Consider the following 15681-nt stretch of genomic DNA (forward strand, 5'->3'; position numbering starts at 1 on the left):
ACTCAGTCTCCCCTCAGTCTCTCTGGCTAGAGAAATCGCAAGTGTCGCCATTTTTTTTTTTTCTGTCTTGCGTAAAACCCAAGCTTTCTTCATTTGCTCCCTAGCAAGGACAAAATCGAGTTGCCAAGTTCAGGATCCCACCCTTCTGTCTCCTCCATCCTCCAAGAAGCATCTAGTGGGGAAGGCATTCATGGGTGCCACGCAAACTTCTGAGAGGATAGGGTTGTGGAAGCAGGAAATGGGTGCCCTGAGTCAGGCCGGGGCAAAGGTCACCAAAGCTGGAGGGGTAGGGGTCACCAGGCAAGAGCTTACTTGCCACTTCTTGATCCATACCCTGTCTTTTTGCAAATAGGATCAAGCCAGGCCTAGATCACCATGGAACCAGTGATGGAAGAACAGATTCTATGAAGTTAAATCTGCCTAGACCTTTGATACCTGGCCGGATGTAGCTCCATTGCCATGGGCTGCGTAAAGAAGGCCCGGGAGGGAACTGAGGGAGGGTTGGGTGAGGTTTCTATCTCTGTGTCAGTCAGTGCAGGCTGTGGAACAGCACCATAGGGCAGTAGTCATACACAATTTCATTTACTTCCATGGTTTTGGAAAGTAGGGCCAACACAGTCGGCTTCAGTTCCATGAGGGGCTCTTCCTGGCTTGCAGATGGCTGACTTCAGCATCTTCACTAGCATCTTCTCAGAGTGCAGAGAGAGAGAGCAAGGTCTGGCGTTTCTTGTAAGGGACTTTACCATCATAAGCGCATCTAAGCCTAGTCATGTCTCAAAGGCCACAATCCAAATGCTGTTATCTGGGGGAATGGGGCTCATTTGCACAGAGAGGTGGAGTTCGATTCCTAGCAAGCAGCCTGGTGAAAAGGAGGTGGAACATGAGGCAGTGAGCCCACCCCACCAGTGCCTGAGGAAAGTGTGGCCCTTGCGTAGGTGCCCCACCCCCACCCCCGCAGTGCTTTAGAAAAAGTACAAGCCATCAGTGGACTGAAGGAGCTGCCCAATTGGGGTGATGTAGGGGTCAGGATTAGGATGAGGATCCATCCACAGAACCCTGGGATGACAGCTCAGGCCTCTGGGAGCAGGGAAGAGGAAGAAAGGGTTTAACTTCAAGTGAGGCAAGGCTGGAGCATTGTGGTGTAGAGCACACAGGTGTGTGGCCTGGCAGAGACTGCCTTTGCCAGCAGGGTGCAAGCACCCCTAGCCCCAAAGTAGGTCACAGCTCCATGGGAGATGATGTCACAGGCCAGGGTATCCCCAGGGGACCCTGTTCCCATCCGCCTTAACCCTCAAAGAGTTTTCTTCTTGTTTTGATGTGAAGCTGGATTTTATAAGGATTTCTGACGGCAGAGAAACACACTGGATTTTCCACAGTTAGAAGCCAAGTTATTGGCCTGGAGTAGCTGGAGCAAGGCCCCTCAGTCTTCTAACTGGACTTCCAGCTCCTTTATCCTGCGACCTGCATAGAAACGTTTATTCTGCTACAGCGGGATATGCCTGGCCATTCCTAGTCACTGTAGGGTGTATGGAGAAGTCTAGAAGACCAGGAAAGAGTAGATTGCTTGTCCAAATAAAGATGAAGGCATGTTGAAGGCTCAGTTCTCAGGCGTGGCCGTCTCTTAATGGCTCAGGGTTTGTAACTTTTCATTTGCCAGCAAGGTGGCTCAGCGACATGCAAGCCTGAGAACACGGGTTCGATTCCCCAGAGTCCACACAGGAAGCTCCACAGTCACACAGATTGTCAATGCCAGTGCACCACGACAGAGAGATGGGGGGATGGGGTGGGGGAAGGGGAGGCTGCCAGAATCTCATGGACCAGCTAGCCTGAAGCAGCACGCATAGCAGGAACAACCAGAGAGGTAGGATGCAAGAACCAGCTCCCCAAAGATGCCCTCCTTCCACATGTAAGCCATGGCAAGCACACTCGTACACACATACACCCTCAAAACCAATAAGAATAACTAGAGCAGATTTGAGGTAACTATTAGCTTCTCGGATTGCAAGAGAGAAATGATCCAGGAAGCCGGTCATAGCAGCCGACACTGACTGAATTTGTTAGTGTTCCCTGCCCACCCTAAGAAACAGTCCCTTGGAGCTAGTCAGCTAGAGGCGGGACCTCGGTGTCATAGGAAAGGTTGAAGTCAATGTGGTATTATGTCATTGACCCCTGGTGGAGGGACTGGGGAATGCGTTGATTGATAAGGTTGCCTCCACCCTTGGAACTGCTGTGAGCAGGGGAGCCCTTGGCCGCACAGCTGTGTGAGGTAAATCGCTTAACACTCAAATTCACACTGTGGATCTCACGGTTATGCCTCATTTCAAATGCGTATTATAAACATGTGGAGAGTTGCAAGGTCTCACAGTTGCAGGAACAGACGCACGTATAAACAGGGGTTAAATTCCTATCAAATTCATGTTGCTTTTTTGCAAGAATTCCTGGTGATAGCCAAGAGGTATAAGTATCTTGCTTGTTCACTTGTTCACTTGTTTTGTTTTCTTTCTTATGTATTGCCTTTTTTTTTTTTTTTAATGCAAAAAGATGGTTGGTCACCAATCACCATCCCACTAAATGCAAATGCTGGCCCTTTCCTGCAATTTAGTCCATGTATCTAGACCCTCGCCATAGCAGGCCGCGCAAAAGAATCTGGAAGGCTAAACAGGGCAAGTTACTCCACAGATCACTTATCAATGAGCATATATTATAGGTGATTACAGTTTAGGTGCGGTCTCCCTGCATCTCCAGCCCACAGAGGTCCATAGACGAGGGTCCCAGTGTGATGGCATGCCTGTTTTTCTCCGTAGCCATCTCCCCCTGCAAGATCCTCAAGTGCAACTCTGAGTTCTGGAGTGCCACGTCAGGCAGCCACGCCCCTGCCTCTGACGACGTGCCAGAGTTCTGTGCGGCCCTGCGCACCTACGCCCTGTGCACGCGGCGGACAGCCCGCACCTGCCGGGGCGACCTGGCTTACCACTCGGCTGTCCATGGCATAGATGACCTCATGAGCCAGCACAACTGTTCCAAGGATGGCCCCACCTCACAGCCACGCCTGCGCACTCTCCCGCCAGCTGGGGACAGCCAAGAGCGCTCAGATAGCCCCGAAATCTGCCACTATGAGAAGAGTTTCCACAAACACTCAGCTACCCCCAACTACACTCACTGCGGCCTTTTTGGGGACCCGCACCTCAGGACTTTCACAGACCACTTCCAGACGTGCAAGGTGCAAGGCGCCTGGCCTCTCATCGACAATAATTACCTGAACGTGCAAGTCACCAACACACCTGTGCTGCCGGGCTCTGCCGCCACGGCCACCAGCAAGGTACGGACCGGGGTCTGGGGAGGCTGGGCCAGGCCTGCAGGGTCACGCTGTTCAGGCTGTGCTGGCACCAGGGTCAGTAAAGAGGCAAATGGTTCACAAAGGACTGCTCTAAAGATCCCTTGTCGGGAGATAAACCAACTAGCAGTTATGTCTGTATTTTCCTCTAGTGTGGATTTCTCAGACTTATAGATACTGCTCATGAGACAGCCGTGAGACCCTATTCCGGTGTTGGAAACCAGCATATACAATATATAAGTCTATTTTCTTGTTTAATTTGTTTTACGCATTTCGAAAACACAGGAGTAAATACACAGAGACTGTTTTCACGCCATTTCTACCCCTCTCTCTCTCCCCATGACAACTCATGTGTCCTTCCCACTCCCTCTCAATTTATTGACCCCTGTTTAATTGTTGTGACATCAACACGTATGTTTTATGTTATGTGATACATATACACAACCTACCAAGGCCCTTTAATGTCACTTGTGTATATAGTCCACCAATAGCTGCTGAGAGATGGAGAGTCAGTCTTCTCCAGAAATGAGCCCCCTGATAGGTTATGCAGTCCCACGTGGTCAGCCAGAACACGTGTGCTTTTCAACTGGGCAAAACAGGAAAAAGAATTAGCCTAGCACGGCACAGATGCAAGACGGCCTCTGTGAGTGGGCTGGGTACAGTGTTTGGGAAACTTAGATTCTACTGTGTGTGCTTACATTTGTCCAAACGTGCGGCACAGGCAAAGATGGGAAACCAATTTCCTTATAGTTCTACAAAAACAGAAGTTCAGAGGATGCTGGGAAAATGGCCCAGTCTATAAAGTGCTTGCCACGCAAGTGTGAGGACGGAGTTTAGATCAGCAGCGCCCACTCGGGAAGCCATGCAGTGGCAGGTGCCTGCAATCCCAGCCTCCGGGCAGCAGAGACAGAAAGCCCCTGGGGCTCGCTGACCATCCTGCCTGGCTGAATTGGTGAGCTCCCAGTTCAACGGGAAGCGCCTCAGAAAAGATAGCAGAGAATTGAAGAAGACACCTATATTGATCTCTGCTCTCTGACCTCCACGTGTCCATGGACCTAGGGACACTTTACATACATACATACAAACACACACACACACACACACACACACACACAAAGTACAGAATTCAGAAATGCTCTCAAAACACTCACTCTCAAGCCTTTGGCATGGTCTCACCGCCCCAGACTCTGTCTTGGTAGAAGCATATTGAGTCTGTGGTCTGCGTTCCTCTCTCTGGACCAGTGGCCTTACCTGCCTCTCCAGCTGCACGTATAAAGGCAGCAGTTGTGGAAGGCGTTGTCTGTGTCCCCACTCCAGGATGCACACACTCCTCCTGGCTGATTTCACCACTGCACATCTGGGATGAGGCTGGACATGGGGTATTTTTTTTAAAGCCCTCACTGGAGTCTGGGGATGTGATTCAGTTGTTAGATTGCTTGCCTAGCATTTAGTCCCCAGTACCACATAAAGCTGGACATGGTGGCTCATCCCTGTAATCCCACGACTTAGGGAGTGGGGCAGGAGTCAGTTCACGGTTATCCTTGCCTAGACAAGTGACTATGGAAGCCTGGACTAAGTCAGACCTTGTCTCAAAACAAATAAAACAAACGAGCAAACAAACAAATCATTCAGTAGTTAAGGTGCCCTGTGTCTCCGTGACTTACCTGGACACTGAGATCGGGCAGACGGAGCCTTGAACACCTGAAACGGGGGAAGATAGAATAGAATACGGAGGCACTTTACAAGTACCCTAGAGGCCGTCCAGAAACCCTCACTCCTCCTCCACAGGGCCAGCCCTGTCTGCCTAGTATAGTTCCACTCGACCAAACAGGAGGTTCCCCACCCAAAATGCACTTGGTGGGGAACCCCAAGCTAGACTTTGACTTCAGCCAGGACAACTCTGGAGCCAGGCAAGATCTCCATTGCCACGGAGTCAGCTGAGGGCCATTCATTCTCCCTTCCTAGGTGGGATCAGTGTCTGGGGGCCAGAGCTCAAGTCCTGCACACTAACCAGTGCCAGGGACAGCTAAGTGACATAGCCCCATTTCTCAGGCAAGGGCAATACTCCTTCCTGCCTGCCCCAGGTTCCCCCTGCTCTCTTCTGCCTGGGAAGGGAAAAGGGAAGGTCTCCAGGGGCTTCAGACTTGCCAGGAGGTCCAGTATCCAGGTGAAGGGGCAGTGCTGTCAGGCAGTGGGGACATGTCTGCCCTCCTTAGTGCCTGGCTTCTGTGTGCTGCCAACCCTGTCACCAGAGCCCCCTGGGGCTTCGGGCTGGCTAGGAGACAGTGGGTCTATTTCCCCCAGGAGGAATGTGTTGGAAGACCACATGTCAGGCAGTGCCAGGCTGGCCCACAAGGCTGTTTCTGTTCCCTTCTCTCCCTGCCACACCCTAGGAGAGGATAGTGGGGTGACCTGGCAGCCAGAAAAAAAAATGCTCCATTGCTGCCACTTCCTTCTGCTCTGGTGGCCATGACCTACCAAAGGTGTTTTCTTTCTGGACCCTCCTACTGAGTAGGAAACAAATGGGTCTTCACCATGGTTGCCCTCCCAGGTTCATAGTACCAGGTCATGGCAGGAGATCTGTGGCCAGAACAGTCTCCTCCCCGTCCTGGCCCTCAGAAGACTTCAGGGTACCCCAGGCATGCATCCAAACACCTTCCTGCCGCTTTCAGCTGCTCACCACCCTCCTTCCCCAGAGCCAAGATAAATGAGTCCTGGAAGCCTGAGGCGGTGGATTCTAAATGCAGCAACAAACACGGCTCTGGAAGAGACCCAGCCTCCCCGCCCACCCCATGCTGTGGGCTCCTCCTGAGGGCCAGCATCTGGGCACCCAGGGAGGCCTAAGGATACAAAAGGGCTGGGGACCCCAACTGGCTGATGCTCTTTTTGACCTAGGAAAGCGTGATCACCAAATGTGACAACAGAGCCCAAATACAGAGCTGGAGGTGACCAGGGAGACCTGGACCTATGCCTCCTTGGGCACACTTAGGCTGTGTACCAGAGGCAATGTGCCTGTCCTTAAAACACCTGGACAGCTGAGGCACACCTAGAACCCAGTCCTAAGCAAGTAATGCTGTCCACAAACCAGGTTGGGCTAATTGGTCGCTTGTTTCTGGCCTTCATTCCCTCCTTCCGCCTACCTTTCAGATGTCCACTCGAATTCAGGCTCTATGCAGGGCCCTGGGCACCCAAGAACTGCCTGAAAAGAATGGGATGCCTTCCCCGACTCAGGCCAGCATGGAGGCTGCCAGAGTGGTTATGGGGTTGTGTGGCAGAGCTTGACCAGGTCAGCCCTTCCTCTGTGACCCAGACCTTTGAACTCAGGGGGCAGAAAACTCTCAGACCCCATCAGCTTGGCTCTGCTACAGACCAGACAGTGACAGTACTGCTGTCCGTAGCCAAGCCAAACTCAAAGCTTAAACCAGACCGGGAGCCTTGTGGTCCCCAGGTGAGCTACCCCCCTCAGTGGCCAATTCCCAGCGCCTTGGCATTCTGCCGTTCTTGGAGCCTGTTGCTCCCCACGTGTATGTGTGCTCTCTGATTTAGCAGCCTGGACTCCCCCTTTATGCCAGCCCCTTACCGCCATGCTGTGCCCTCCCTGCCAGCTGCCCTCCCTGCCGGCAGCTCCTGGCTCCGCCCAGGGAACCCGTAGGGCCTGCCACTGAGCTGATCCCTGATGACAATGAGAGTCCCCAGTGGAGGAATAGGAAGACATAGTGCCCCCAGGGAAGCAAGGGGCGGAAGAGACTTTGATCCCCAAGTGGTGTAATCTCTGGAGACCTCCTCCCACCAGAGCCCAGACTCTAGCTCTCACACCCCACCCTAACCCCCCACCCCACTTGCCAGATTTAGCCCCAGCCTGGTCCTTACTCTGACCTCACCACCACCTGGTAGCCTTGCCCACCCACAGTTATGGAAGCCACGTACAGGAAGTCCAGCCCCATACGGACAGGGCCTCACCCAGGGGCTTTGGTCAAGCCCAGGATGCTACCATTAGCCCTCCAGGCCCCCCCCCCTCTGCCTTCAATGGCCCCACCTACAGAAGGGTGGACTTGTCAGCCAGCTTCCCACTCCAATGCCTCCTCCCAGTTTGGCTTGATGTGCCCACTTTACAGGCAAAGAAACTGAGGCTCCAAGGGAAGGAACTCATCTCTCCCCACCCCTAGCACTCAGAGGCCTATTACAACACTTCAGTGGCCTCTAGGGGTTATAGACTCTTGCCCCCTCCTGTATCCCCCAGCCCCTGGCTTCAGATGACATCACTGACATCCTCTCCTCCCTCCATCCCTTCATCCCTCCCCCCCTTCCCACCCCACCCACTGAGAGATCCGAGGGCCCCTTTGAAAAGGAGGGTACCAAAGGCTGAGAGACATCCATCCATGGTGGGTTGGCAGCAGGCCGCCAGGCTTTCGGCAGGCCCCCTTCATGTTGTTACTTGTGGCTTCGTCCCTGGCACAAGTGCCAAGGAGTCAGGCAGCCTGTCAGCCTTCCAGGAGGCTGTCTCCACGAGAGATGGCGGTTCGAGCCAAACCAGCCTTTCCTGTTCTGAGGAGACTGATGACACTTGGAAAGCGAGAGCCCCCTTCCCCATGTCTGTGTGGCTCTGTACACAAGATGAACACTGGCGTCTCTCCCTTTGCCATGCCTTCCCAGACCACCCTAGCTGAGCCACCTCTATTCCTGCAGGTGCCTCCATAACACGGTGGGCAAGCTGTTGGCTGGGAAGAAAAGGGGAAGCCAAACCATATGAAGTCGCCGTTTTCATAGGTCAGGGACCAGAGAGTAAGTAGTAGCTGCACTTTCATGTGGCCCTGGGCTTATGGCTCTGAAGCGGAGACAGGCTCTGTTGACATCCCATGGGAGGCCTTGAGAGGAAACCAGGAAATGGAGTCCCATGCTTAGAAAGCTGGATGGCCAGTGAAGAGTGCCTTCAGAGCTCAGATGCTGGGGACACAGCCCTCCCCAGCCTTTCTCTCTACAAAGCAATACATGGGGCTGGTCACTCATCACATAAAGTGCACACCATGGGAAGGTGCTTGTTTCTTTTTAAAGCCAGAAGGAAAATATTAGTATGGTCTAGCCCAGACTGTGCTTGTGTTGTTGTGATGGTGGTGGTTTTGGTTTTTTTGTTTGCTTTTCAAGGCAGGGTTTCTCTATGCCGCTCTGGCTGTCCTAGAACTTGCTCTGTAGACCAGGCTAGCCTTAAATTCAGGAATCTGCTTACCTCTGCTTCCCACGTACTGAGATTAAAGGTGTGTGCCCACCACCGCCTGGCCTGTATTTGTTTTTATACACGTAGAATCTAAAAGACCTTGAAGCAGGGGTTTTTGTTTTGTTTTGGGCTTCGGGAGGAGGTTGTTATATATTTGGGTTGGTTTTTAATATTTCTAAAGAGGAAGGAACCCACCCAAAACAAAACAAAATCCAGAATACCCTAGCTCCTCTAAGACGCATGCAGCCTGCCGTTGCTGATGTCCGGCCACCCCTCCTGCCTCTGGGCCTGTGGTCCGACAGGGATCCTGGTCTTCTCGGGTCCCAGGACCCCTGGATGCCACCACTTCCTACCTGGTTAGCATGGGGGGGGCCCCCCCCAGAACAAGATGGTACTGAGCCGAGGAACTCCACCCAAAGTTCTGAGCACTTGTCAGCCTGCTCAGTGTGTGGTGGGCAGAAGACTCCGGGCTCCACTGCCCCGGCCTGAGGCCTCCTAGGTTCCTTGGAGCCTAGACCAGCAGCCAGGCACTATCTGTCAATCCCCAGTCCTCACATCTGGCCTTCCTGGATGACTGTTCTGCCACCCTCCCAAACCCAGGTGTTTTGACTCTTACCCCTGACCATGCGCATGATTTTCCTGGTTTCGTCCTTAATACTTGTTGGACCAGAGATTCCCTTTAGCACTTCAGTATTGCCCCATGATGCTGTGAGCCTTCTCAGGCTGTCATGGCCCTCTCTGCTGCTACACATACCTACTGAGCAGCCAGGCAGAGCACCCAGCCTCAACCAGGCCCACGTGCCATCAGCAGCCGGGGTCCCTTATTCCTGGAGGATCCTCTGATGTAGAAGTAGGAGCAGCATCCCCCTGGAGGCCCCAGCAGCTAGCTAGCCAGATCGCTTGTTCTACAGAGAGGGCCGTGGTAACTGAGCCTGGGAAGGGACAGCACAAGGGCTGGAGGGGTGACTCTAGGGGTCACCTCTCCCATATGCTGCCTCCCTTCCTGGCGTCAGGCTGGGTTGCCAGATTCTTGCTGCCCTCCCATGGGCAGTGCCTTGATGGTGCCCAGAGAGGTTCCTGCCCCAACCTTTCCCCCAGCCAAACAGCTGGCCCCTGAGCAGCAGCTGGAGGAGGGGGCCATTCTTCGCATAGCCTTCTTCCAGTCTCCGGCCTTGCATCGTCATCCCTGGAAAACAGCCAGACACCTCCCCCAGGATGACAGTCACATTGGGTCCTTTCCCGGACTCCCCAGTCTCCTACCCTGTGGACTAGTGGCTATAAGACCCTAGAGCAGTGGTCTTCTCAATCCCCCTCATGCTACAGCGCTTTCATACAGCTCCTCATGTTGTGGTGACCCCCCCCAACCATAAAATAATTTTCGTTGCTACCTCATAACTGTCATTTTGCTACTGTTATGAATCATAATGTAAATATTTTTGGAGGTAGAGGTTTGCCAAAGTGGTCGTGAACCACAGGTTGAGAACCGCTGCCCTGGAGGTTAGAAACCCAAAACTAAAATCCTGCTTCTGCCTTTCAGGGCTTGGGTAGCCTTCGGCAAGCTGCTTGCAGTGCTCTGAGCAGCTGTAGAATTGCCGATGTCACCTGCTCTAGGGATAGGAACTGCAGTCCCTGGAATGCCAAACACAGGGAGGGTCTGACTGCCAGGACAGCCTGAAGACCTGTGGGCTGCGTTTGGAAGTGACCTCCCTGCTCAGGCCTGCACGGAGGCTGCACCCATAGCCTAAAGTCTCTGGCTTTCTTTGGTTGGCTGCCACCTTCCTGTAGACACTTGTGGTTGTCCTTGGGCCCACACAGGTGACCAGTATGTCTCCATCTGACTGTCCTTAACAGTCACATCTCGTGAGCCCCTTTTGCCATATCAGGGGGTACCCATGAGGCAAATGAATCGGGGTCCAATGTTTGAGGAGCAGTTTTTATCCTGACTGTGGTGGACTAAGGATTTTGGGGGGGGGGGGAGTTCCAAGAGAGGGATTTTCTGTGTCTCCCTGGCTACCCTAGAACTCACTCTGTAGACCAGGCTGGCATCAAACTTAGAAATCCACATCAAACTCAGAGATCCACCTGCCTCTCGAGTGCTAGGCATATACCAACTTTTATTTTTAATTGGACCATTTACTTTTATTTTAATTTTATCATTATGGTTCACCTCTCTCTATAGTGAATGAGTTGTTGTTGTTGTTTTTAATTACAGTACTGAACTGAAGTTTTTCTAAGTAATTTTAATATGTTAAAAAAAAAACAAGCAAAAAAGTTACAAAGAAAAATATTAAGTATACCACAGTACAGATGGTATTAAGCTGTGACCACTATGGAGAAGGGAGGGTCCACAGCAACATGGAGCCACCTCCGGGGTCCCTGAAACCTCTAAGGCGAGTCTCCTCACATCCTGACCCATCCTCTTCTGTCCCCTCCTCCACAGCTCACCATCATCTTCAAGAACTTCCAAGAGTGTGTGGACCAGAAAGTGTACCAAGCTGAGATGGACGAACTTCCGTCTGCCTTTGCCGATGGCTCCAAGAACGGTGGAGACAAACACGGAGCCAACAGCCTGAAGATCACAGAGAAGGTGTCCGGCCAGCATGTGGAGATCCAGGCCAAGTACATAGGCACCACCATCGTGGTCCGCCAGGTGGGCCGTTACCTCACCTTTGCCGTCCGCATGCCCGAGGAGGTAGTCAACGCTGTGGAGGACCGTGACAGCCAAGGCCTCTACCTCTGCCTGCGGGGCTGCCCGCTCAACCAGCAGATCGACTTCCAGGCTTTCCGTGCCGACGCCGAAAGCCCTCGTAGGCCGGCAGCTGCCAGCCCCTCTCCTGTGGTCCCCGAGACATTCCCGTATGAGACAGCTGTAGCCAAGTGCAAGGAGAAGCTGCCCGTGGAAGACCTGTACTACCAGGCCTGTGTCTTCGACCTCCTCACAACCGGCGATGTGAACTTCACGCTGGCCGCCTACTATGCCTTGGAGGATGGCAGGATGCTCCATTCCAACAAGGACAAGCTGCACCTGTTTGAAAGGACTCGGGCACTGCCGGGTGCTGTGGCCGCAGCAGCATCTCCCTTGGCGCCCCAGGTGTTCATTGGCACCCTCACACTCCTGGCCCTGCTGCCTCTGTTGTGCTAGATGGTTGACCGTGTAGGGTACGTAAGAGGGCATAGACTCTGCCCCCGGCCTTCGGCAGCTGCTGCCCTTGGCTTCTCCTTTGTCTGAGGGCCCAAGTCAGCATCAGGGTGTGGCCCAGCAGGTGGGTTCCCTGTGACCCAGTGTTCTCTGCACCCTTCAGCAGCAGAGGTGGCCTCTGGCTGATGGCCTAGACACAGTTCCCTCAGAAATGTCATCATCTGTTTTGGCCAGGGCTCGGGGCCTGGGACAGCCCTCCCCTCTCTCTTAGTGCACGCGACAAGCTTGTGGTGTTTGATGCCGTGTTTTTGTGACAGTAGAGTTATACGAGAGGGAGAGAAGCTCCCTCTACCCCCGACCCCACCGTGTGAATGTGCAAACCAGAGCCCCCCCCTAAGCTGAAGTCCCACCCCCACCACCAGAGAGACACTGGGAAAGTCGGCTCCTTCCACACCCTCACAATGCACTGAGACAGGCCCGGCTGACTGCTGCACACCTACTCTGGGGCCTCCTGTGCCCTCCCACACACGCGCACACACTGTTACACAAGCACACTCGCACACATTGAGCCCATCGGGACACCCCAAGACTGAAACATCTCCATGGTTCTTTCCCCTGGCAGGGCCTCCTTAGCAGTGTGACACCGGCCAGAGGGACCTGCTCAGCATCTTTAGCAAACGGATGTCACATTGTAGCCAGCAGGCAGTGCCCTCCTGGTACCTTCCTACCCGGTGCTACACAGACACTGCCCTTGTGCATCCACCTACCACGGATGTGAGTTCGAGGTGCCCCACAGTTGAAGGGAGGGTGTGTTGTTGCCTGAGATCTAAGCGGTGCCACTCGTGGGCTTGGATCCCCCCCTATCTCTTGCTCCACCCCCACCCACACCCACACCCACACCCACACCCCACCCACACCCTGCCAACAAAGGTAAGAGTCTCCCAGAAGGAGCTCCGAGGCTTCCATGTGAGCAGCAGATCCAGTGGATAGGGCCAGCTGGCCTGCCCCATCCCCTGCTCTCTCTTCACCTGCCTCCTAGACTTCCCTGGCTGCTGGTCAGCAGCTCCACCCCGAGCCCTCTTGTCTGGATTTCTTCAAGTGGGGGGAGCGGGGACGGGCAGTATCTAAGAGACCTTCCTGCACCGTGTACCCTGGCAGCGTCTCTTCCCACTAGAACCTTCTTTAAACTCTTGGGCCACATGGCCGAAGGCCTGCCAATGGGAGCCTGGCTTTCCTTCAGCTAAAGTGAGCATCCATCCACAAAGCCCAGAGCCATTCCCATCTCTGCTGCTGTTCCAGAGGCCCCCCAAGGTACCAGCACAGTGGTGCAGCTTGGCCCCATGGGCTCCCCAGCCAGCAGCCCCACAGCCCTCCATACTCAATGTTTTTAGCAGCCCTCTGCTGCTCCCTAGGGACCTCTCATACACTGGCCAGGAGGCTGCAGAGCCTGCCTCTCCCTCCCGGAGGTCCTGACCCCCTGCCAAAACCACATGGGTAGCTGGGAGAGGTCAGCTCAGCCCCTCCTTCTCCCTGCTGGTTTTTTAGCTAATCCCTATGTTGGAAGTAAAAAGAAAAAAGAAAAAAGAAAGTTGAAGCACTTTATTTTGGTTGTGTTTGATCACGGTCTGCTTGGAAGTGGGGACCCCTCACTGCGTCCACATGTCTGCGACCTGTGCGGAGTGTCACTGCGTGTACATACTGTAAATTATTTATTAATGGCTAAATGCAAGTAAAGTTTGTTTTGTTTTGTTATTTTCTTTTAGAGGAGATGTTGGAGTTTATTTTCTAAACAGAGTTTGGTCCTTGTGGGGTGGAAAGGTGAGGTGGATGTGTCCCGCAGCGGAGTGGGTCGAGACGGGCTGTGCTTTGGGCAAATGTGTGCTCAGTTGTCCTGACCTGTGACACGGCAGCTGTCTGATCACCATAGCCCTCTGAGATTAGTTGTCCTCCTTACCTTGAGCACTTAGAAAGACTTGGTTGGTCTGGTTTCCCTTGCTTTAGAGGTATTGGTGCACACTGACGCTGGAATGGTGGAAGGCTGTGGTCTATCTTCTAGGACAAAGTTGGAGAGGCCCACAGGCTGGTCTGAGGCCCATAATGGCTTCATCCAAGCCAGTGTTGCCCAGGAGCCCCAGCCACAAGTCAACCCTCAGCATCCCTTCTGTACCCAACCCAGGGTCCTAGTACATAGTAGGACCACTGTCCAGACCTGTGTAAAGCCAGGTTCACTGCTGACTATGGTCATAGGTCATCCCCCTAAAAACAACACAAAACAAAAAAGCTACCCAGTGGGTCAGTGTCAAGGGACTCAAAGCATTTAACAGATTAAGAACCAGGTGAGATGCACCCACCTGCACTGTGCCTTAGCAAGGGCAGAGTCAAGGCACATACCTAGGTCTGTTTTGCTCCAACTAGTCTGCTCCTGGTACTACAAGCCAGGCTGATGTCCCAGGTAAGTGATCTTGAGCAAGTCATCAAACTCCTCTAAAAACCCATCCCCAATTTTACCAGCTGGAAAGTACCTATCCCATGGGGTTATTTGGGGTCAGTGAGTTCATGCTTGCAAAGTGACTTGGGGGTCTGAGCAGTAGTACAAGAGAGACTGGGAGGTTAGAGACTGGAGTGTCTGACCTGCCTCATTAAGGGATGATTTCATTAGGGAAATAGTGCCTGAGGAGACTACAGACGCATGTACAGAAAACATGGGCTCAGGTGGGCTGTGTGCTCAGGTGAGGGTTTCATAGATCGGAGTCAGAAGCAGGTTTATTACATCTGGCTGAGCAAGGACGCTAGCTAATCTCAGTAGTGGCGCAGTAAACATCTGGGAGGAGCAAGCTGCAGCAGAGGCTTTCTGGACACACTGACGACTTCTGCAGGGGACCCTGAAAGGCTTTGCCAGGCCAGTGAGTCGAAGGCATTGGGGTCCTTGGCATGGCTATGTGCATGCAATGTCATGCGTTCACTCAGGACTTTTATCTGTTCCCCATAGGGGAGGGCTCCACACAGCTGGGGAAGGAGATGAAAGGAAAAGGCCAGCAAGAGGAGAAATCTAGAGCTTTTGTGCCCACCCCACACACAACCCCAACACCAGATGTGAGGGGAGGACCGTCAAGTACCCTCCTTAAATTTTTAATTTTAGCAAAAACTTCTAAAGAAACACTGAAGGGTTTTAATACACCCATCCTCCTGCATTGTCAGTCCTGGAAGGCCTCACCCTCAGCGGTCCGTTGGATATGTTAAAAATAAGTAAGTAAAAAGCAGAGCAGCACAGAGGTGGCAGGGCCACTGGCACCAGCCACACACACAGGACAGAGTGTGGAAAAGTCGGGCACACAGGGAAAAAGTCTTTCATTCTCCATCAGATGAAAACGCTATATGACGCTTGCCAGAAAATATTTTTGGCTTGGAAAATTTTCAGGCCCCTAAATTTAACCCACAAGAATTCTTTCCTAAATACTGCACCACTCAGTTGCCTTCATGAACGGGGGGAATTTGCATCTCAAGAGTATGGGCCCCACACCTTAGGCTTAGTATTTTGTCATTGTGCATGGCAGTCTAGGTCTGCAGACCTGGTCAAGGCCAGTCCCAGTCAGCCTGTCTACACAAGGGGTTTAGCACAGCCTCTCCGGGCCCATCCCAAATTGCCTGTGTTACTAGAACACAGATGGGGTGCAGTGGGTGTTGTGGCTCAATGTTAGGGCACTTGCCTATGGTGTGAGACACCTCAGGTCCCTGGGTTCAGCCCCCAATCAAAAACAAATAAGCGAAAGAATTCTTATAAAGAGTTCTCACTTGACAAGCCAGAATTTGCAAGGGTGCAAAACAGAAAAGGGCTGATAAATGAAATCTGATAACCGACTGGGAAAGTTTGGAGGGGATCATTATCTGAACTCTCTCATGGAGGCCCAGGAGAGCCAGGCAGCACTAGAGCCCATCTGTCGTGTGCCCAAGCATGGCTCAGAGCAGGGGTGGCGTGTGGGCTTGGGCAGCAGCTGA

General features: G+C 53.0%; 1 protein-coding gene across 1 annotated transcript in view; it reads left to right on the plus strand.

The window, feature by feature from the left end:
- Positions 1-13452, plus strand: part of RGMA (repulsive guidance molecule BMP co-receptor a) — a 43392-nt gene extending 29940 nt beyond the window's left edge. Inside the window, exons 3-4 of the mRNA XM_084765686.1 lie at positions 2805-3319; positions 10987-13452. Coding sequence (XP_084621812.1) covers positions 2805-3319; positions 10987-11688 — 1217 coding nt within the window. The 3' untranslated portion in view covers positions 11689-13452. The remainder of the gene's footprint in view (positions 1-2804; positions 3320-10986) is intronic.
- The last annotated feature ends 2229 nt before the right edge of the window (positions 13453-15681 follow it).

The sequence above is a fragment of the Acomys minous genome (assembly GCF_964271855.1).
Source record: "Acomys minous genome assembly, chromosome: 2".
In the NCBI taxonomy this organism is placed as follows: domain Eukaryota; kingdom Metazoa; phylum Chordata; class Mammalia; order Rodentia; family Muridae; genus Acomys; species Acomys minous.